Source organism: Pogona vitticeps, chromosome 2 (assembly GCF_051106095.1).
Source record: "Pogona vitticeps strain Pit_001003342236 chromosome 2, PviZW2.1, whole genome shotgun sequence".
NCBI lineage: Eukaryota > Metazoa > Chordata > Lepidosauria > Squamata > Agamidae > Pogona > Pogona vitticeps.
Window position 1 is genome coordinate 211,759,648 of NC_135784.1, and position 23,917 is coordinate 211,783,564.

The 23,917-nt window shown below is 42.6% G+C and overlaps 1 protein-coding gene across 3 annotated transcripts in view; it reads left to right on the forward strand.

Moving 5' to 3' along the window:
• RIGI (RNA sensor RIG-I) overlaps positions 1-23,917 on the forward strand; it is a 30,949-nt gene that overhangs the window by 1,193 nt on the left and 5,839 nt on the right. The window contains exons 2-14 of one of the 3 annotated variants that reach the window (XM_078384879.1): positions 2,338-2,505; positions 4,055-4,233; positions 5,035-5,185; positions 7,466-7,594; positions 12,107-12,214; positions 13,491-13,644; positions 14,325-14,583; positions 17,411-17,573; positions 18,612-18,713; positions 19,446-19,603; positions 20,021-20,156; positions 21,365-21,513; positions 23,199-23,289. In XM_078384879.1, the coding sequence (XP_078241005.1) occupies positions 2,338-2,505; positions 4,055-4,233; positions 5,035-5,185; positions 7,466-7,594; positions 12,107-12,214; positions 13,491-13,644; positions 14,325-14,583; positions 17,411-17,573; positions 18,612-18,713; positions 19,446-19,603; positions 20,021-20,156; positions 21,365-21,513; positions 23,199-23,289 (1,947 nt within the window). The remainder of the gene's footprint in view (positions 1-2,337; positions 2,506-4,054; positions 4,234-5,034; positions 5,186-7,465; positions 7,595-12,106; positions 12,215-13,490; positions 13,645-14,324; positions 14,584-17,410; positions 17,574-18,611; positions 18,714-19,445; positions 19,604-20,020; positions 20,157-21,364; positions 21,514-23,198; positions 23,290-23,917) is intronic. The other 2 variants (XM_072992027.2, XM_072992028.2) reach the window with 2 other exon arrangements.

Below are 23,917 nucleotides of genomic sequence, written 5' to 3' on the forward strand. Positions count from 1 at the left end.
AAACGAAAGTGTTTAAGCAAAAACTGCCTTGAAGAGAAAGGTCTTTGCCTGCCTGTGGAAGGACAGCAAAAGTGGGGCCAGCCTGGTCTCTTGTGGGAGGGAGTTCCAGAGTCTGGAAGCTGTGACAGAAAAGTCCCAATCAGACATGCCTGTGAGGGTGGTGGGGCTGAGAGAAAGGCCTCTCCTGCTCTAAATATCCAGGTACGATCATAAAGCTTCCAGAGTAAATACGTTCCATTAAGTTTATATTGGTTTCTGTATTTGCTTTATATGAACCCGCTTTATATGTTTAGCACAGGAGCTTGATATATTTTATACAGTGACTCTAGTTGCTATATAGGTGCAGTTGATGGCAGGTCTGTGTCCTCTCTCATACAGAAACTAATAACGACTGCAACTTTTTTATTATTACAGCTGTTGTTTGTTTTTCCTTCAGTTGTTTCTCTGAATGCTGCTGTCTTCTGAAGGCTTGCCATATCTAATTAAGCTGTTTCCTCAAGTGGATCAAATAGTGACAACTGCAGAGTGAAAAACTGTAGTATCTTACTCCCTGCCCATTGGGTAGGCCTAGCTCCTGTTAAAACATGACTAATGTGGGAGCATGATTTTATAACTTTCATAACTTTGAGCAACATACTGACACGCTCTGGAGGGCATATTGATGAATAGCACCTTGCAATGCGCAGGATTTGTAAATAAATAAATTAATAGAGGGACGTGGTGGCACTGTGGGCTAAACCACAGAAGCCTGTGTGCTGCAGGGTCAGAAGACCAGCAGTCGTAAGATCGAATCCACGCGATGGAATGAGCGCCCGTCGCTTGTCCCAGCTCCCGCCGACATAGCGGTTCGAAAGGATGCAAATGCAAGTAGATTAATAGGGACCACCTCGGTGGGAAGGTAACAGTGTTCCGTGTCGAAGTCATGTGACCACGGAAGATTGTCTTCGGACAAACGCTGGCTCTATGGCTTGGAAACGGGGATGAGCACCGCCCCCTAGAGTCAAACACGACTGAACAAAAATTGTCAAGGGGAACCTTGACTTTTACCTAAATAAATAAATAGCCCCTGTCCAGGCCTTTTGGGGGATAAACAGACTGTTTAAAAGCTTTTTTTCCTGGGGAGATTGTCCAAACAGTGATTGCTGGTGAATTGGGGGGGGGGGCAAGACTATCAAACAAAACATAGATGCCACCTGTGGACTTGGGGGCAGAAACCGTAGCTGAGTGAGTGTGATACCTGGAGGAGGAAAAGGGAAAAAAATGGGTCCAGGAGTATGCCCAGACTGCAAACCTTCAACCTTCATGGAAAGAGTAGCTCCACCAAACAAAAGGGAGGCCCCTACCTGCATACACTAGGGGCACCCACTCATAGGATCTCCATCTTGTCTGGATTCAGTCTCAGTTAATTCTCATCCATCCCAGCACAGCATATAGGCAGTGCTCAAGGGATGGGACAGCATCCACTGCAGAAGGGTGGAAGGACAGATGGAGCTGGGTGTCATCTGCATATTGGTGACACGAAGCTCCAAAACTCCTGATGATTTTCCCCAATAGCCTCATGTAGATATTTAAAATCAATGGGGAGATGATCAACCCCTGAGGGACTCCACAGTTAAAGAGTCCAAGGGGTGGACACCATCTTCCTGAACTGTACTCTTTGGGGCTGGTCCTCCAGGAAGGAATGCAGCCAGGACAAAGCCAGGCCACCGATCCCCGACTCAGAGAACCTCCCCAGGAGGCCGCTGTGAAATCGAAGAGGACCAAAAGGGACATTTTTACCCATCACTTTCCCTCAGAAGGTCATCTTTGCAGGGCGACCAGTGCTGTCTCCATGCCATGATGTGGCCTGAACTCCAGAATGGAATGGGTCAAGGGCACTGGTCTTCTCCAGGAGTGTCCGTAGCTGATCGGCCACTACCCTCTCCACTAGCTTACGGTACTTAGGAATGGAATATTAGGGCTCCCTCCCTTCTACCTCCCCAACCTTTACCACAGCAGTTCCCCCTCACACTAGTATGGCTGCTGCCCTCCACTGGTTTCCTCCTTAATTGTGAGTAAACCAGGTAAACCTTACTTGTGAGCAAACTGGGTGCACTTGATGCACTTAGACTTGTGTGGACCCTTCTCGCAGGAGAATGAACCTCTCCGGTGTGAACAGAAGGATCGCTCAAGTGAGATTTAAAATAGATCACACTGAAGGCCAAGAACCTTTTAAGTGAAAACCAGATTGCTCCAAATTCCCTGTCTGGACAGGCCCTCATTCTGCTTCATAATCTTTCTTTTTCAGATAAAAATATATGTTGCGATAGTAACGGTTCTTGTCTGGCTTCTTTTTAGAGACCGTAGAGAACATTCAAAAGCTTAAGGAGACGCCTTCGGCTGCTGCAGAGCTATTTCTCCAGTCCATTCTGGAGCTCACGTCCGTGGGATGGTTCCGTGGATTTTTAAATGCGCTGCATGCAGCAGGTAGGAGGAGGGTGGCACAAAACTTAATTGCTTTCTCATGCAAGGTATATTTGGTTCTTCCGATGAGACTCTTCCTGGCAATTTATGTGTGTGTAACTGAAATTACATAAATTGCAGCAGCTACTTGCTGCTAATTACCGAGGTGCTGTTTGTGTTCTTGCTGCATCGCAATTTTCTGCTTTGAGTTATACGTTTTGCTTGCTCATGTGGGCAAGCAAAACTCTGTCTGAGTTTTTGGGTTTGTTTGTTTGTTTTTTGAGGAGAAATCCTGAACAAAGGCTGCTTTGCTAAACCAGGGTTGGGTGCAGGATGAGAGTCACTTGAGATTAAGAGACAGTGGAGGATGGTTGCAAATGGGTATTCTGCACCAAATCTGGAAATTTTTTTTTAGCACAATAACCTGTGTAGCAGAGATAATTCAGCTATCCTGTTCAAAGAGCTGCTTCTATTAGATTTGGGAAATGAATTTTAAGTATCAGTCAGAAAGAGGAAAAAAATAAAAATGGAACTTTGTCCCCCTTGTGTGAAGGTGGGATGTTAAGTGAAATCTTTGGCATGTCCTGGCAGAAACAGTGACAGGCCTCATGGATATAGAATGATTTCTGTTACTGTCATTAACTAAAAGCCTTACACAAGTGGCAGTGCCAAAGGTGGAAAGGCAATACCCCTGATTAGTCTCAAATGTATGGTTAAAAGCATTAATATATTCCTGTGCCTCTACATGTGTCCATGAAACCTAGGTAAATGCTTTTCTTCTAAGCTGTGATGCTAAAGAATGATGTGACTGTTACTTTTGTAAATGTTCAGTTGTTATTAGGTGCCGTGAAGTCCGAACTGATTTATATCGACCCTAACAGGGTCTTCAAGGTAAGTGAGATATTTAAGGAGTGGTTTTCCATGGCTAAGCAGGGATTTGAACCCTGTTCTCCAGAGTCCTAGTCTGTCACTCTGTCCACTGCACCACATTGGGAATCCAGTTCAGTCGGTTCTAGTTAATAAGGAAATGTCACTTGACTGTTGCCAGTAAACTGTACGCTGCCCACCTTCTTGATAAATTAATCACATGGTTAGTACAAGAAAGCATCATAGCTGATGAACGAGCCAGTTTTAGAGCTGGGAGATCTATTGGTACGTCATCGTCTTGCTTGGAAAAAAGAGTATGACAACACCAGAAGGGGCTGATGCAGCCTTTATCGACTTTATATTGATATTTGATACAATTATGAGAATTAGATTAAGAGAAAAGTTTAAAATCAGTTTATGATTTTGTGGTGTGTGGTTTTAAGGGAATTATGCCTTAATGATGTCTGTGTTTCTGTTCTTCAGTGGCGGGATACACTTTTTTCTGGGATTGCCTCTTCTAGAATTTACATCGTAAACATGTATTGCAACCAGAAAACTTTTTCCTTCTCTTCTTCATTTCCCCGTGTACAGTAAACAATGGATAATGGGAACTCACAAAATTCAGCTGTTGGCCAGTTGATGAAGCGTCTTGATTTGCAATGTTGTTAAATGTGGAATGAGTGGGTGGGGGTTGCGGTAGGTTAATGCAGGTGTTTCATGCTTTTCTGCCACCTTGTGCCTACAGGTTATACTGGCCTTTTTCATGCAATTGAAAATTGGAATTTCCAGCTGATCGAGGATCTGGAGCCTCATAGGGAGTTGTTGAAACGGATTGAGCCCAGTTTGCTCGCTATTGATCCAGGTCAAATGCTTCCCCACATGAAGGACTGTCTCTTAGATGAGGAATGGGAAGAAATTCATCAGGTATTATTTGTGAATGCCCAAATCCTCATGCTAGTTGCAGCTTAAGTAGACCCACTAAGTCAGCTGCTGAATGGTGTGACAGCATTTGTGTAAATGTGATTGATTCACTGGGTTAACTTGTGTTGGTCTCCTCACTGGGCCTGTCCGGACAGGGCATTTGCTCCACAAAATGTACCTAAGTGGCCCCTTAAGTTCCATCCTCTTCCCCTATTATCCAGATGAGATCACCCCTCATTCTGATATGTACTGAATTAAAAGGGAGTTTTGGTTGCTTACGTGCCTTTTGGTCCCTCCCCAATCCCTTAGTTTATTTTATTCCACTTGATCATGTGTCCCTTCCCAGTCTAGCTCTATCTCCTCCACCATCATTTTTTCACATGAGCAGGAACGTGTCTGGAGAGGTACCAGCTCAAATGTAGGCTTTCCATATGAGCAGAGACTTAAATTTTAGACTTGTTGCTTGCACAGAGAGCCTCATATGAATAGGAGCCGCTTCTCTTCAGACTTGCAGCTGTTAACATGACCAATGCAATGAGGGAGTGGGCAGAGCCAGCAGCTATTCTCTAACCATGTTGGTGAGTCTGGATTATAAAACAAGTAAATAGGAATATTTCAGAGAAATATAAAAAGAAGCAAGGCTGATAAACAAAGGAATACAGCAATTTGCTATGCAGAGTTTACACATCTGAAATGTTATTCAAACTTTTAATACCTTTCTGTTTCTATAGAGAATGTTTATTTCTCTCCTTGTCTCTGTCTCTCATATGCTAAGAGTTTTGCCTTTTTTCATTTTACTTGCAGGCTAAGGTAAAAGATGGTAAAGGAGCAAGTGCAAGGAAATTTCTTGACTGTTTGTACAGGTCAGATAAAGAAAACTGGCCTAAAACTTTCCAGATGGCACTGGAAGAGGCTGAATATTACAATGAAAGCAAATTGTGGGATTTGAAACAAGGTGTGGAAACCTCTTAGCATCATTTCTTGGGTGTTTGAAGGAAATATAAACTATAGTAGGACCCTCATATCTGCAGGACCAGTATCTGATGATTCACTTTTCTATGTTATGAAAATATTAAAAGAAAAATCCTAGAAATACATATTTCTAAAATAAAGTTACCAAAATTGGACACTAGAGGGAGCCAAATTATTGCTATCTAAAGTTGTGCTCCGCTGGACGATTACCCTGCTCTACGACGAATCCACTTTACGTTGACGTTTTGCGATCGCAAAACGATGTTTTAAATGGGCTTTTTTCGCTTTGCGATGATCGGTTCTCTGCTTCGGGAACCGATTCTTCGCAAAACGATGTTTTTTCAACAGCTGACCGGCGACTCTCAAAATGGCCACCAGCTGTCAAAATGCCCCCCCCCCACTGTTTTCTAGGACGGATTTCTGGGTTTACAGGCACTGAAAATGGCCACCGTATGGAGGATCTTCGGAAAACGAGCAGGTATTCAGCCCATTGGAACACATTGAACGGTTTTCAATGCGTTTCGATGGGTTCTTTATTTCGTTTGACGATGTTTTCTCTCTACAGCGATTTCGCTGGAACAAATTAACGTCGTCAAGCGAGGCACCACTGTATAGCATTTGTTAGAGAAATATATTTCTATGTCATCACCAGAAAGGATCACTAGAGGGAGCCAGAGACTATTTAAAATAATGTTCGCTGTAATCTACCTTTTGAGCATCTGCAGGGGGACTTGGAACTGATCCCCTGCGGATATAAGGGTCTTACTGTAGAGTACTTGCAGGGAAAGGACAAGGGACTTGGTCACAATAAGATGCATTTCAATAGCAGGAAAAGTAAGATCCTGCACTTAGGCAGGAGAAACCAGATGCACAGGTACAGGATAGGTGGTACCTGGCTTGAAAGTAGCAGCTGTGAGAGGGATAAAGGTGTCCTGGTGGACCACCATCTAAGGATGAGTCAGCAGTGTGCTGCAGCTGCCAAGAAAGCCAGCACAGTCCTAGGCTGCATCAATGGGGGGGGGGAGCATCAAGATCATGAGAAGTGATAGTACCACTCTATCACATCTATGATGTCATCTCCCCCCCTCTTTTATGATGTGTAACGAGGAAAATTTTCTAGTTTTACAGCTTGTGAGGATAGTGAAATACATTATTAGAATCATTTTAAATGGAATTTTCAGATTGTATTCCACTTTTTTTCCCAATCGTAAGGGTGTTTTAAACTAAAAAAAAGTAACATAACTAGTAATAACATGAACTTTAAGTAAATAAATAATAAGAACTCATCCCCTGAGGTGTTGGAGTAATATGTTTTATTTAATTTATTTTTCAAAAGTAATTTTTCAAGCTGTATATACAGCCTCTGATACTGAATATGGCATGTAGCCATAATGACTTTTCTCTGCCATGAACCTGTCTAAGCTTCTTTAAAAACTGTCCCGGATGATCGCCATTGGGGACTGAGGATGCCGCTGGCGATATGGAGGCGATTTTTGATTAGTAAATGGAAATGGACTATTAATGGTTTTGGGGACCATATGGCCTTGTCCTGATTTTTTTAGACTGTTAAATTCTCCCTCACCCCAGGCCATGAGGCATCCAGAGACTTCGCTAGAGCAAAAGGGGGGGGGGGTCTGGGGAGCCTCGGAACCTGAAAGGGGGCTGAATAAGAAGCTTTCCATTAGTTTACATTACTTCCAGCGCCAGATCTGGGTTACACCAGTGTAACTTGATGCAACAGGATTTTGCCTGTTGTGTGTTTTAATGATGTTTGATACAGTTGCAGTCAGAAGTGGCTTGTGGAGCAGGGCAAAATAGGCAGGCAACTCCAAAGCCTTGTGGGTATCCTCTGCTTAGTCACAAGCTGCCTAAATTCTGGCCTTCATGAGAAGCATGTATGCAGTCTATTCTTATCTTTACAAATGTTTTTTATGAGACACTACACTCGGGCATAATTGTGTTAATCCTGCATATATACAAAACCAGGCGCATGAAGCTATTCTAAGTGTTCCACAGGTGCTGCATTATTCAGTCATAAATATGAGGCATAGAATCTTATTGAGGTAAATAGAAAGTCAGGTTCTCCATCAGGTTGCCTGTTTTGCGCTACTTTTCCTTCTCACAGTTATTCTTGATTGGTGGTGTAGACAAGGAATTCTACTTTGGGAATGCTCACATAGTAGACTTCTGAAGGTTCTGGTCTGCTGTGACCAAGAATAATAAAAATAATAGACTCATGATTCTGTCTTTATATTGTGTTTAGCTGATGATAATAGCACAGATGTTCCAATGACAAATGGAGATGAGGACCACAGTGTCTTTGACATGAAGTTACAATATTATGAAGAACCAGGAACTGTTGATCTTAGTGGAAGTCCGTCTTCACCTTCAGGTAAGACTTCCAAATCCATCTTTATACCCGAGGCATAAATGAGATCATGATACACCAACTTCAGAAGGCTATCTTGTTTGGAACAGTATACTTTAAAGAAATACCTATGTATACCCTAGGACTTTGGGAATGACCTGACAGCCAGCCAACATTTGGTGGGAAGTGCAAAATAGCATTAGTAATGATGATGAAAATGGTGGTGATGTTTGAACTCTGGATGAGTTCTTGGCAGTAGGTTCATCTAGTGAATTGTAAGACTCACAGTCTAGTCCTGGCCTATATCCTTTTGAATGATGCTAGAATGGCAATGTTGTCGTGCTGGACTGCAGAAACATACCGTCACACCACTGCACATCTCAGAATGTATGTTTGTGCAGCAGTGTGTCATGCCATACTGGTGAAATCATTTTCACACAAGGATGCGGTTGGCTCATGCTTGCACAAATGTGAAGCCTGAAAACGGTTTGGGCAAGTCGGTGGCAGTGGCCTCCTTGTTTGAACTCAGAGAAGCACTACCAGCTATGCAGAGTGCTCATCTGCAAGAGCACAGTGGCAAAATGCCATCCTGACCTCTGTATTTGAAAGCAAGTGTTCCACTCTCTTCTGCAAAGCATGCAAAAGTTTGTGTGGATGTTATGTGGCTCCCAGCCCGAGTGAAATTCTCTGTAGTTTCTCATGGGTGGTACCTATTGGCAAGCCAAATTGGCATAATTCAGTATTGCTGTGGTTTGACATGGAGCTTATTTTATGTTCCTGTTCAGATTAGATGATCACACAGAGACTATGGGTTATTTCAGTACCAGTTTCTACAGCCCCCCTCCCACTCTCTGGCTCTTCATTGTAAAGCCATTGGGCTATTTAAGGTGTTGCCCAGCAGTAGGGAAAAAAGACAGTTTCCCAAAGTTCTCTGTCATGTACAAACATATGCACATATACTGTGGAAACATAGTAGTCTGCAGTAATTCACTGCAATTATATCAGTTTCCTACTGATTTTTATCTCTCTCTTTCTCTTTTTTGTCCATGAAGAGATGATCTAGTGCTAAACTAGTATGCCAATGTAGCAATAAGGTGATCAAGCACTAAACTCGGTAGTTTTTTAAAAATTTAAAAAAATACTTTGGGGTAACTAGAGAGAAAGATTGTGGGGATGGGTGTTGCCCACTGTCCAAAACATCATGCCCAACTTCGTGTGTCACCAGAATACCACCCACAGTCACGTACACCATCCCTTGGGAGAACAAAACAACTGATCGATGGGTGGCAGGGGGCCCATTTGAATTGTTTTGGCTTGAAAAAAGTAGAAGACTCCAGTGGAAGAGAGAGAGAAAAATACTCTGCATCAAGATTGATGAGGTCCAGACCGATTCAGACTTCTTTTGTGTTGTGTGATCACTTAAGAAAAAAGATTAAAGAAAAGCGAATTCATCTGTTTTACACTCACAACAAATCTGGCGATATTTGACCATACAGTCACAGCCTTGTTCTAGAGAGTCCTTGTTCTAGTAAAGGCTCGTGGCATATGGTCTGCATATGTGTCTGCCTGGGAACTCTACATCCTCCTGAAGATTTTAGATTTTGGAGGTGGAAATGTTTTTGGTTTCAAGTCCTGTTGTTTCGTCTAGGGCAGTGGTCCCCAACCTTGGGCCTCCAGATGTTCTTGAACTTCAACTCCCAAAAGCTTTCACAACCACCTCTGCTGGCCAAGATTTCTGGGAGTTAAAGTCCAAGAACATCTGGAGGCCCAAGGTTGAGGACCATTGGTCTAGGGAGCATGGGTGTGTGTGTGCATGTAAGCCACGTTTATAGGGGGCTGCATGACCTTGCTCCCTGAAAATACTTTTTGGCCTCTAAAAGGCACAAAGGGTCACTTTCAATAACCTGTTTTTTTTTAAGTAAGAAAAAAACAAGGCAGCACCACTAGCCGTGGCACAGTTCCTACTCGTTGCAGACGAAAGGTGAACAGATATTTGAAGGCTGTTCACTGTTCTGGCACTGTAACCAACCGTCAGACTCGAGGTAGTCAGACCAGTTGTCCCTCCACTCTAAATCGAGTGTTGCTGAACGCGAGGTCTATATCCAACAAATCCCAGATTATCCAAGACCTTATCCTGGAGGAGGATGCAGACCTGGCATGCATAACAGAGACCTGGATGCGTGGGGAAAGGGGTGTTCCCTTGACCCTTGCCTGCCCTCCAGGTTATGCAGTTCCCAGCGAGTACAGCTTGGGGAGAGTGTATCAGCTCCGTAGAATCTTAAATTGTGGGGTCCTGCATTGCTCAATTATCTCCCCAGTGCTGTTTAATATCTACATGAGGCCGCTGGGTCAGGTCATCAGGGGGTGTGGGGCTTCCTGTCATCAGTATGCTGATGACACCCAGCTCTACATCTCCTTTTCTTCAACAACAGTGGATACCGTTTTGTCCCTTCAGCGCTGTCTGGAGGCCCTATTGGGGTGGATGCAGGTGACTGGTCTGAAGCTGAACGGAGGTCCTGAGGGGTGGTGGTGGCCCTGATGTCAGTGGTTTGGGGAATTCCCTCTCTTTTGGAGGGAGTGACTCTCACCACAAAGAATTCGGTTCTCAGTCTGGGAGTCCATCTTGACCTGGTGCTTACCATGGAGAGCCAGGTAGCATCAGTGGTCTGTACTGTCTATTTTCATCTTCGGCAAATTGCCCAACTTAATGTGGCGGCCCTCACCATTCTGTTCCATGCACTTGTAGTCTCGAGATTAGGCTGCTGTAATGCGCTCTACGTGGTGCTACCTTTGAGATCCCCTACTCTGGCTGCCCTTCATTGGCTGCCCATTCATTTCTGCATTGATTTTAAAGTACTAATGATGACATATAAAGCCCTAAATGGTTTAGGACCTCAATATCTAGTGGAAAGCATCCTCCCACCTAGATCTACCGGAATCACTCGCTTTAGTCAAGATGAGCAGCTAAGGGGCCTAACACCGAGGGAGGCCCAAAGAGAAAGAACAAGAAAGCAGGCCTTCTCAGCAGTAGCTCCTTGACTCTGGAACAATCTCCCCCCCCCGCCCCCCGGAATTTGCCTGGCACCCTCGCTGGGTGTATTTAAGAGCCTACTGAAGACCTGGCTCTTTAGGCAGGCCTTTCCTTCTGTCAGTACTTAATTTATGGTTATCCTTATGGTTTAAATGTTTTTTATTTTATTGTATTATTCTTGTATGTTGTTAGCCACCCAGAGTAGACTTCGGTCTAGATGGGCAGGGATCTAAATTAAATAAATAAATAAAAATAAATAGCCCATTGTGTGGCATTATGTGCTGTTGAGGACCTTCTAGTTTGTACCAGTCTGAGACGGTGAACCTTTCAACCAGGAATTAGGAAACAGGATTTCTGGGCCTGGGAAGAGGAGGAGAACTGCCAGGTTAACACTGAGCACAAAGTTCTCTCTTACTTAATCCTTGTTAGCAAACCAATCCTGCTTATTTCAGATGTCGTACCTCATTTCCCGTATCCTGCTTTTCACATAAAAGGGCTATTAAACTTTTTGTTGGTCTTTGTGATAAGTAACAAGTTACAATTAAAACAGAGAACATTTGGAACTGAGCTCCTGCCTTCTCTCTTCAGTGGAGTTTTAGCAACGTGTACAGTGGTGCCTCGCTTAACGAGCGCACCATTTAACGACGAATCCGCATAGCGATGTCGCTTTTGTGATCGCAAAAGCGATCGCATTGCGACGTTTAGATAGGCAAAAACTTGCATTGCGATGATCGGTAAGCGTTTCGCTTACCGATATTCGCATTGCGATGTTTACAGAACAGCTGATCGGCTGTTCCAAAATGGCCACCGAGTGCCCAAAATGGCCACCGCAAGTGTTTTCGCGCCCTGCCCTCGCTTACCGAGGGCGCAAAATGGTGGCGCTATGGAGGAACTTCGCTGAACGGTGAGTTTGGGTGCCATAGGAACGCATTAAACTAAGTTTAATGCATTCCTATGGGGTTTTTTGATTCGTTTAGCGATGTTTTTGCATAGCGACGATTAATCCGGAACGGATTAACGTCGCTATGCAGGGCGCCACTGTACTCTGCTTTTTCAAATGGTACAATGCAACATACAGTTAAAATGATCCTCTGGCATCTTCTTTTTAGTACATACCCCATGGGCCTTAGATTATGTCTCAGTGGCCATAGAATCAGGGGCCAGCATGGTCAGGAGCAAAGTTATGGTGGGGCCAATAAAGGGGAATATCAAATGTGCCTGAAGATCTTCAAGATCCAGGTCAGTTCCTTCCCTTTATATGTCCCAAATAATGCAGAAGCTATGCTACTCTGCGTGCTGCTGTGGTCAGATTTCTCTCATAGAAGGCTATGTGAGGGAGTTGCTTTTTTGGGGGGAAAAGGGTGCAAGATTTTATCTTTGGTGAGCCAGTGTCAGCCATGTTCCCATGTCATTATTTATGGTACTGTAGCTGGTAAAATCCCTTTAAAATAAAACATCTAGGTAGTGCTATCTTTAAGTTGTCTTTTATTTGTTTATACTTCCAGAAGCCTTTCGACCATCGGTTTCTGTTCCAAAGGAAGCTCGGGAGTATCAGAAGGAACTTGCCCAGCCTGCTCTTAATGGCAAACATACCATCATTTGTGCCCCAACAGGTAAGACCACTTTTGTTTCTCATTATTATTGTCCCTTGAAGTGATATTTTAAAAGTGTAAAGTGTAGCATTAGAAATTAATTTAGCCTCTGTCTGTGTGTGTGTGTGTGTGTGTGTGTGTAGTAGTAGTAGTAGTAGTAGTAGTAGTAGTAGTAGTAGTAGTAGTTCTGAGGACAGCCACAGGGAATGACTTTCAGGTCTGAGGTTTGAGAAGTTTATTTAACGCATGCTTTGGGCCCCCTACAATTCCTTTATGAGGAGGTGCGCTGGCTTAGAGAGCGGAGTGTACTTTTCACATGCAAAAGATCTCAAGTTTTGTTTCTGGCACCTCCCATTAACAAAAGGCCTTAGGTAGCCAACTCAGAAACCTCTGCCTTCCATTTTGGAGTAGCTGCTGCCATCTGTAACAGACAGTACTGGACCTGAGAGGCATCAGTGATGTGATACTGTACCACATAAGGCAATTTCATAGCCTTTGTGGTATTTATTTATTTATTTATTTATTTATTTTTTATTTTGGTTAAGTCTCACTTGTGTTTCATATGGCGCTGGACCTTACAGGGATATATATATATATATATATTTGCAGTGCTGTTGTAAGCAGTCTTAAGGAATGGCCTGTTTTATTGAAGCATCTGCTTAAAATAAATGTATTTAGGTTTTTTTCCCTTTTGTTTGTCTTCTTACTGTGTACAGTGCTCATTCCCAGGCCATCACTTTCAGGTTTTATCTTTTTAAAATTATTATTATCAAGCTTTACAAGCGTCCGTGCAAGTCAGTTGCACTATCTGATCACGTAGGTGACAGGTGGCACAGCTTTCTTTGGAAATTTAGAAGGGTTTGCAGATTTCAGTGATCAAAAATGTCTATGATACAAGAACTGATGAAGAAAATTGGATCACTGAGATTTCTTGGCTCCTCCTTTCTTTGCGATGCCATACGGAGCTGCATGAGCAGAAGTGATGCAGTGAGACCAGTTCTTCTGTGTGTTAGGAACAGGAGGTAGACCATGCCATTGTACTTGTTGTAATGTGTTGTGCTACCTAAGGCCACCCAGTTTCTCACTTGAGGCTCAGAAAATCTCCACTTCTGGTTTGAACTCTTAGTCATGATGCTGCAACAGGATCAGGTGCTCACTGAGTGCTCTACAATAATTCTCTCATAACTAATATTACTATGGGAAAATATACAGAACCATTTCAGTTTTGTCGAAAGTATGATGTGGTTGCTTTATAAATAGATCCCAACTGCTCTCTTTTCTGTTCTCATTTTCACAGGATCTGGAAAAACATTTGTGTCCATCATGATATGTGACCATCACCTCCAGAACATGCCTGCTGGGAAGAAAGGGAAAGTGGTCTTCCTTGCTACTAAAGTCCCAGTATATGAACAACAGAAGAACGTCTTCCAGGAGTATTTCAAAAGGAAGAAGTAGGGCTTAAATCTTTCCGTGTACCTGTTAAGTGGTTCTCTTGACTCCAAAAATAAACAGCAAGAATGTGCTTTTTTTTGGTATGGATTTTGGGTAGATCTTATATAGTTGTGGCCCTGCAAATGTTGCAGGGCTGCAGTTCCCATGTGCCATTGTTGACAAAGCCAGTAGGTAGGGAGAATGGGATCTGCAGCCCAACAAAAGCTTGGAAGTCCACACTTGACTGCCCCTTCCTTTTCCAGGGACCCTGACACTGACCGTGAAGGTCCCCATCTTCCTATTTCTTGCCCTCTAGTCATAGGAGGGTGATGGAATTGTAGCCAGATAAGGCAGGGCTAGAGATCTGTCCGCTCTGACAGCTGAGACCTGAATAGGACTACTGGTATGAAAATCAGGGACTCCTTCGAGAAAAGGGCATTGTACTGTTACTAAATGTTTAGTTTCTCACACAAATTATTTAATGTTTTCACACTAGTTGATGGTCCACATTAAAAGGTTAAGAGAGAGAAAAGAAAGGCTATAGGTCAAAACTAGCTGTGTATGTTTTTCATATGGTCACCTTACTACAGTATCTTAATTTTTGCAGAATATTCAGTTGGTTCTCCCACAGCTATCAACCCGTGGAATGCACATAGTAAATTGTTTTTGTTGCAAACAATGTTTGCCTTTTCCCTTCTAGGTACACCGTTGCAGGTATCTGTGGGGAAGTAGCAGCTGATAGCCCGGCAGCTATGATTATTGAAGGGAATGATATCACCATCATGACACCACAGATTCTTGTCAATTGTCTTAATGACAAAACACTCTCTTCCCTGTCGTTGTTTACCCTGATGATTTTTGATGAGTGCCACAACACTACTGGGAATCATCCATACAATGTGTTAATGTCCAAATACTTGGACATTAAGTTTGAACAACCAGAAACACCATTACCTCAGGTAAGAGCTAATGATGTGATGAACAGGTTCAGAATATATGTGCCATGCTGGGAGGGTTTTTTTTGTGTGTGTCTTGTAAAAAAGATGTGAGTTGAACATTTCTCTTCAATGTGTGATGGGAGTGATGGGGACTTTCCTGAGGTTGAAGTGCATGTGTACATGATGGCTGTAGTCCAATTTCATGGAATGCGATGTGTATCCAGAAATGTGGAACAAGGGGGAGGATCCTGCACTGCTCCAGAAGTTGTTAGCCACAGCCAGCTTAGCTAGTCATGAGGGGTTGATAGGAGTTGTAGATTTAACAACATCTGAAGAGCCGCAGATTGTTCTGATGTGTTCACTGAGTGCAAGATGGTGAAAATTAAGGAAAGGTATCATATTTAAACTGTGTCATTTATAAAGTACCATCAGTATATATACCCTGTTTTCCCGAAAATAAGACCTAAATTGAAAATAAGCCCTAGTATGATTTTTCAGGGACGTGGTGGTGCTGTGGGCTAAACCGCAGAAGCCTGTGCTGCAGGGTCAGAAGACCAAGCAGTCGTAAGATCGAATCCATGCAACGGAGTGAGCTCCCGTCGCTTGTCCCAGCTCCCGCCAACCTAACGGTTCGAAAGCATGCAAATGCAAGTAGATAAATAGGGACCACCTCGGTGGGAAGGTAACAGCACTCCGTGTCTAAGTCACACTGGCCATGTGACCACGGAAGATTGTCTTCAGACAAACGCTGGCTCTACGGCTTGGAAATGGGGATGAGCACCGCCCCCTAGAGTCGAACATGACGTGACAAAAATTGTCAAGGGGAACCTTTGCCTTTACCTTTATCTATGATTTTTCAGGATGCTCGTAATATAAGCCCTACCCCTGAAATAACCCCTAGTTAAGTGAAACCTTGCCCTCCACCATTCTGCAGCAACCAGAAGATGACGTAACTATTTGAATAAATGTAGACTGTTGTCCATTAAAAATAAATAAATAAAACACGCCCTGAAAATAAGCCCTACTGCATTTTGTGGAGCAAAAATTAATATAAGATCTTGTCTTATTTTCGGAGAAACATGGTAATAATATAATAACATTCAGCATGGTGCCAAATACCCTTGTTTTTGTTCATTGTTCTTGAAACTTTTCACTCATGTAACTGGAAACTAGGAATGAGTTTATATTATCCTTAACAATGGCCTACATCCAAGTATGTTTTTGCAGATTATTTATTTATTTATTTATTTATTTATTTATTTATTTATTTATTTATTTGATTTATATCCCACCTATCTGGACCACCGGCCCACTCTAGGCAGCTTCCAATACAAGATAAAAATAATAAAACACAAAATGTACATAATCATTCAATAGCAGTTATAATAAATAAAATAGAAAAGAGTTAAAAAGAAAAGTCAGGAATTAGCTGGAGGGAAGGCCTGGATGTAGAATCAAGTTTTTAATTGGGTTTTAAAAGTACCCAGCGTAGGGGCCATGCGAATCTCCGAAGGGAGGTTATTCCAGAGGCGAGGAATAATTATGAGTATCTGATGTTTCTAAGGTTTGTAAGAAAGGAAATGTACTCTGCACTCACAGCTCATATTTTGCCTCAGTAAAAGCACAAGTCTGACATCAGTTTTGCAGATTATACAGGCTTGTAGACTTGTTCCTTAAAAAAAATAAAAAAAGGAATGCATTTTAGAAGAAATGGAAATGTGATGAGAAAACAGACATCAACTGTAAACAACACGTGCAGTCCTTTTTACGTCATTTAATTGCAGTGCCTGTATATATTGTAGAATTGCTTCTCCAGATGTAAACTTACTTTACTTTTTAGTTCTGCCTGCTACTGCAACTGATAAGGTTTCAGCTGTTGGTAGGCTTGGGTACACTTGGTGGGTGGATTCTGTGTTAATGTGTGTCATGAAGCAAGTTTCTGAGAGCAGAGTTGTATTTGATTGTTCTTGCAGGTGTTCAGCTTGGTTGTATCAGTTTGTCAACAAATTACTTTCCCTGGGTTTTCAGAGTATATCCTCTTCTGACTTGCTCTTGCACTGTACACTTTTTAGATACGGGGAGAGGCTGGCAGGGAGCTATACAAGGCATTCGTGCTGTGTCCTCAACAACTGGAAAGCCTTAAACCTTCTTTACACATCTGGGATTTTAGCAAGTTTTGGGTGCTCATATTTTTTAAAAAACAACAGCACATGTCAGATCTCCTTTGGCTTGGATCCCTGCATTGAGCTGGAGGTTGGACTCCGTGGCCTTACAGGCCTCTTCCAACTCTATGATTCTAGGCTTGTTTGAGTGGGAGATAGGAAGTAAAACAAACATGACTCATAACAAGGACCTTAAACCGTAAGGGCTTGTTGTTAAAGAAATATAAGAGAAATGTAAGATTCTCAAAGAAGTGGAGCCCAAAACGGTTCATTTGGTTTTTTCTGTACTCCTGTAGAATCATGAGATACATACTTATAGCTGCTGTTATTACTGCTGTTGCCATTGCTAGTACTACTACTATTTTTGTAATTAAGAGGTGTAAAAAGGATCTTTTAAAAAGGACTGATGAAATATTAGAAAGTACCGTGTGTGTGTGTGCGCGCGTGCGCGTGCGCGCACATACGTGCATGCGTTCATGCACTCATATGTGTGCACAGACATCTTCCAGGAAATATCATTGATGAAGGTGCTGTTGCTTTATAGGTGATGTTCTATGTTTCTCCCTTAACCTTCATACATTGTATGTCAGTATGTTTTTTGTATGTCAGAAACTTCTTTTAATTTACATGCAGTGATGGTTTGAGTTTATGTATCAGACAGATGCCTAATTTCAGAGTGTGCTCAGATTGTAGGGCTGACGGCTTCTCTTGGAGTTGGCAATGCAAAAAACCTGGAAGAGACCATAGAGCACATCTGTACAATTTCTGCTTCACTCAATGCTCAAGTCATATCAACCATCAGAGAGAACCTAGAGGAGCTCCAGGGGATTGTTAATATGCCCCAAAAATGTATGTATGGCTTATGGTTGCTGTGCTTCCATGGGGGGGAGTTTTTGGTCCTGTCTATACTACAGCACAAGCTGTCCTTCATTGCATGCAGAATCCATACCTGGGCCCACTGCAGAGAGGCACAGAGATACTGTGAGATCAACCTATGGCAGACACTTATCTATCTTCCTGGTTGCTCTCTGGTGTTCTGATTCACAGACCTTAGTGGGACGCCTTGAACTACTATAGCTGCTGTCCCCTCTTTACTGTTTCTGGAGAGAAACCTACAGTCTAATGTGTGGTAGACGACCTGTCATGACAAAGTTCCCTTATAGATGGCACTACTCTCTTCACAACTTCGGTTAACTCTGTTACACTGTTTTGTCTACCATTTGCTGCTGCAAGCCCACTTGTGGAGAATAGGAGAGGCTTGAGGATGACTAGGCTAAACGACTAACTGGTTCACCATCCTGTTCTCAAGTATGGCCAGCCAGATTCAGGAAGTCCACAAACAGAAAATGAGCAAAGCCTTCTCCACTGTTTCTTTCCTTGGCAACTGAAGGCTGTAATTCTTATCTTTGGCCAGGGGTGTTAGTGAGACAAGAGGCACCCCATGGCAGCTTTGTAAATTGATCCATTGTGGCTGTTACAGTGGTGCCTCGCAAGACAAATGTAATTAGTTCTGCGAGTAGCGCTGTCTTGCGAAAAAATCATTTTGCGAAAAGCAGTTTCCCATAGGAATGCATTGCAATGCATTCCTATGGTAATCTTGCAAGACGAATGAATTTTTTTCATCTTGCGAGGCATCAGTCTCAGGGGGAAAAAAGCACGTTTTGCGAAGCACAGCCATAGAAGAAGCCGTCTTGCGAGGCAGCATAATGATAAAAAAAACCCTATTCTCAGTTAAATTCAGCTCTCAGGGCTGAGATGTCTGATCACAGTTTTAAGATCTACCACTTCTGCTGGGGGTGGGGGACTCTGGCAGTTGCTGATTATCAAGTTCTAAGTGACAACATACGGCTAATGAGAGCCCCACCCTTTCTTTTTTTCATAACACAGCAACTAGACTTGTAAAGAAACGGCCCCCAAATCAATTTGTGAGTGTTCTTTTGCACTTGATGTCTGAAACGGAAGCGCTGGCAAGAAAACTTTATCCAATAGGTAAGATTTTGGAGCCGGGTTGGTGCCCCTGTTCTTATTTTACCTCTCTGGAGCTGGATTGTCTTTTTCCAGGTAACTTTTAATTCTTTTAGGCCCATGACTAAGCAAAACAGGTCTCCAAATTTTAGCCCCATGCCCAGCCTAGGTATCTCTTTCTTGCTTTTCAGTTTACTCTTACTTGGTGTGAGGTGTGCGTCTGCCAGGATGAGGCCGAATGGAGCAGAATGTGTACAGGTGTTACGAGCTCTCCTGCTGTGGGTTGAAAAACCAACAAAAGCAGCCAAAACTGCTGTGGACGCCTGGACCCTTGAAACCAAAAGCACGTTAAACTTGCTCAGTAATAATTTCTCCAGGCAAGGCCAGCCAGACGTAGAAAAATGTGCATATCTGAATTCATCCTAGACTATGGGTAGTATTCTAGAAGTGGTGTGGATGAATTGAGAGCAAGAGATTCCTGGAAAGCAGCCAGTTATTGCCCTTCCTGGCCGTGACATAGCCTTGTGCTACGCTGCAGGTGTGCATGTCTACACAAGTAATACATGCACCTGGAAGCACAGAGAAGATGGTCAGTCTACGGATGAAATTCATTTACTAGACTTAACTGTACAGAGCCATATGTACCGTTTCTTGCTAGCCAATGAAATGAGTAGGTAGATTGGACTGCTGTGTAGCCCATTGCGGCTCTTGTAGAGTTTAGTAGTTAATTAACCGATAAGCCTTTCTCCCCACCAGATACTTTGTCCCTAATCAGCACCCGGGATTTTGAAACCCAGAAATATGAGCAGTGGATCGTTGATGTACAGAAGAAATGCCGACTGTTAGAACTGCCAGATAAGGAGGAAGAAGCGAGGATTTGCAGGGCACTCTTTGTTTATACAGAGCACCTCCGGGTGAGTTTCTTATTTGCCAGCAGGCAGCAGCACTTCCGCTTCTAGGAGAAAAAACCTTGCATTTTACTTGGCCTTGTCACTTTCGGGTGGACTTTGCCCTTCAGTTATTGAATTCTTCACTTCATTGTCTAGTCATGAGATCAGACTCCATCTGTGTGGGATGGCAAGGGTGGGGTGGGGTTAGTGCCTTCCTTCCACGGAGCTGTTTTTTGACACGCTGTTTCTGTGAACTATCTTAACTTGTACAGCCTAATTTGTGTAATAAGCTGGTATTTGTAAATTATCTTCCATGACAATGATTTTATATAAATCTTTGTTCGTGTCAGCCATTTTGTGTGGCTTCCCAGGCAGTCTTATTTTCACCTTGTAAAATGAGCGTATCCTATGAGTAGCTTTTGAATTTTTCTTTATGTCCAGAAATATAACGATGCCCTCATTATTAATGAAGATGCGCGTACCTGTGATGCGCTGGATTATCTGAAGGAATTCTTTGATAATAACAGAAGTGGAGGGTTTGATGAAATAGAACAGCAGTTGGCCTCAAAATTTGAAGGTACTTAATGGAAAAAATGAAGTGTACCCTGTTTGGTGTGTCCTTATTTTACGCCAAGAAATGGAGATTTTGTGTGTGTGTTGGATAGTTGTGTGAGAGCAAGAAAAGAAACTGCACTGTTCTTTCAGCACAAGGGTAAAAGCAGCCCCATCAGCCATTAAGGCCCCATCAAATACAGATGCTGGGCAAACCTAGCTTAGCAAAGAAACATTTAATTATTTTCATAAAAGCAGCTTGGATACAATATCCAGTTTTTGTGTTTTCCTGATAAACACAATTCCTGAAAATTTCCACAATTTTCTTTGTATTCTCACAATATGCAAACAACATAACTGTGTAATTAGTAAAATCAAAGTGCACATAAATAGTGAATAAACTGGTGATTTGCATGCTGTAGGTGTTGGATTCCATCATCCATCAGTCCCAGTCACTGTGGCGTGTTAGTGGTGATGGGAATTGTAGTCGAGCAACATTTGGAGGATCACGCTTCATGGAGTAAGCAGTGCATTTGTAGTGGGCTGGGAAGCAATCAACCATTTATTTACTTAAAATAGTTACGCCTTGCATGTCTCAGAATTGGTTTAGAGAAAAATGTGGTGCAATACCATAAAACCAAAGAAGGGAATTATAGCAACAAAACAAGTGCTGATACTTAGGATTCATCTAAATGAGTAAGTTGTAAAATAAACATTTCTTTTAAAGGGTTGTATAAGTTTATCAGATGATATGACACTTCCAGGTAATTCCAAATTATGAACTTTTATGTTCTGTAGAGCACTCATTGTCAACTTTGTTTCGGCCATAGTTAGAAACGGCATACGAAAGAAATACAGGGCGACTCAGGACTGTATAAGGCATACAATGAATCTTACAAGATGGTGTTTGAAGAATTGTTTATAGTTTCTGTTGTTGTTTAGTCATTAAGTCGTGTCCATCTCTTCGTGACCCCATGGACCAGAGCACACCAGGCCCTCCTGTCTTCCACTGGAGGTCAAATTTGGGTCAAATTCATGTTGGTAGCTTCGATGACACTGTCCAACCATCTCGTCCTCTGTCATCCCCTTCTCCTCCTGCCTTCACACTTTCCTAACATCAGCGTCTAGAGAAAATTTCTAGCCTCTGGCCCCCATCAAATGTGCCAGGGAGTTGTGCCATTTGTGGGAAGGGTATGTGTTTCTGTCTCACATAAAAGTCTTCTCTCTCCCCAGCTAAATACCTGGAGTTGTATGCAGCTTCTCGAGACGAATCCAATGAAAATCCAAAATTAGAAGACATGACTTTCATCCTGGAAGAAGAATATCGGCTCAAACCCCAAACACGCACTATACTCTTTGTTAAGACAAGAGCTCTAGTTACAGTAAGAGAACATCTCCTAAAAGCTTGTTCGGGACAATTTGCCCCCTTTATTAAAGTCCTCTTAGGACTTCTGCTGCTTGATCTGGGTCAAAATGTAAATAATTAATACTGGCCTTCTAGGCAATCACATTTACACAGGGAATATGGAAATAACTTGGAATACCACTACTGTGAATATTTCAGAATAAAGTCTGCAGCCCTAAAACAAGGTTGTTCTGCTCTTTAGTTTTAACTAAGCTTTCAAACTCTGAAAGCAATAGCGGGGGGGGGGGGGGGAGTCTCTTCTATCCATGTAGGTACTCCACAAAAGGGGTAAACCGCAAAATTAGAGGGGGCAGGGCTAGAACTGTCCTACTACATATGGAGGACAAGACTAGAGCCCCATGTGTATAAGCATGACTGACTAGAGCAGTGGTTCTTAACCTTTTTGAAAGAAACGCCCCCTTGAGCCATTGAAGTTATCATCGCCCCCCTCCCCACGGTGATGATATCTTTTAATTAATTAATTAATTAATTAATTAATTTATGACACTCAAATCCAATGACCCCTGAAAACAAAATTCAATTCCAAGAAAATGAAATGCCCCCAAAAAAGTAACATTTAATGATTTAGTTGCAAATTTTAAGACGCAAAAAGAAATATAAAAAAGGGCATAAAAACAAACTGCAATGCAGGAACTAAAACTTTCAAGACAAAAACTCTGAAACTAAATTAAGATTAGAGGAAAATATATATTCATGCACACTGTAAAAAGGCTGTAGCCATCTTCACAGGTTTAGCTTGCTCCAACGCCCCCCTACCGCCCCCCTTCTGCTCCAGCGCCCCCACACCGCCCCTTTTCGTTCTACTGCCCCCCTGAAAAATGAAATCGCCCCCTGGGGGGCATTATCGCCCACGTTAAGAACCACTGGACTAGAGAACCAGGTGCCTCTGTGTGTGTCAGAGATTGATTGATGTATCTTCCCCTCCCATTTTGCTCCAGGCATTGACACCAACCATTAATCTGCACTATGTGTGCATTTGTACACGTGCGGATCTCAAATTTATGGAGCAGGTATTTCGGGTGTACAGGGGTGGCAGAGGGATAGGTATCACTCCTGTCTCAATTCTGCCGACAGAATCAGAATGACTTTGCTGGCTTCTGCCCGTCACTGACAATTGGGACCTACAAGAGAGGAGGAATAATTCAGTCTGGTCAGATGGTTTTGGCTTCAGAGCACACTGTCCTAGACGTTCCCTGATACTGTGTGGCCTCTTCTTTGTTAAGACGGACTGTATTCACATTACTCAACCCAGAATTGTGAATTCTTTTGGAGGGGAATGCCCAGCCCTGCCCTCCTGCCTTTCTTGGCTTCAGTACTGGTATGAAGAGTTGACCTCCTGCAAATAGAGGTTGCTCTAGGGCAATGGTTCTTAACCTTGGGTTACTCAGGAGTTTTGGACTGCAACTCCCAGAAGCCTTCACCACCAGCTGTCCTGACTGGGGTTTCTGGGAGTTGCAGTTCAAAAGCATCCGAGTAACAAAGGTTAAGAACCACTGCTCTAGGGAGCAGTTGCCTGAAGATATTCCATGTCTTACAGAATGGAGGTATGGGAGACTCTAATTGGTGACATGGTGAAAAGGAGCACAATGAGATTCAGAGCTCTGTGGTCACAAAATTCTGAGCCCAGAATTCATTTTGTAGGCGTTGAAGAATTGGATAGAAGAAAGCCCCCAGCTTCGACATCTAAAGCCTGAAGCACTGATGGGGCGAGGGAAAAGAAATCAGAAAACTGGTAAGGGAGCTTTGCATTGTGAAGACAGCCTGTTGATTCTGAAGATCTCAGTGCTAGAATGTCACAGGGCAACAAAACTCTGTAGAAGGTCTATAGACTGTGCAACCTAAGCAAGTTTATACAGTTTCTTACAAGCAAAGAATCTGTGGTATATTCAGGATCCTAGACAGTAAACTTAGTTCGTAGAATTTTAGAATTTTTATGGTATGACTCAGATTTCCACTTGAAACATCTGGGGTAGGGGGCAACATAGTATGCTGCTTTTTTTTTTGTTTTGTTATTTCAGGTATCATTGTTCTACAGTTACACAGAAGAGCCTGCATATGGTCAGGGTCACATGCTGTTCATTCCCCTCTTCTTTTTTTTTGCTTCAGAGGAAAACCATAATTAACTGTAACATCTGGCTTTTAGAAATGATGGCTTAGCTAAATCTATCGTTAGTCAGATTTGCTAAATATGTCTGAATATATTTGAAGCTTTAAGGGTTATAAAGTTCTGTGAGGGGAAAAAGGAGTTTACATTCTCAGGAACCTGTATGCTTCCACTTTTCTGTACAATTTTTTTTTTATTTCTTAAGCATATTCATAACAGTGACTGAAAGCCTGATTTAATTGATAACTTGTATTCT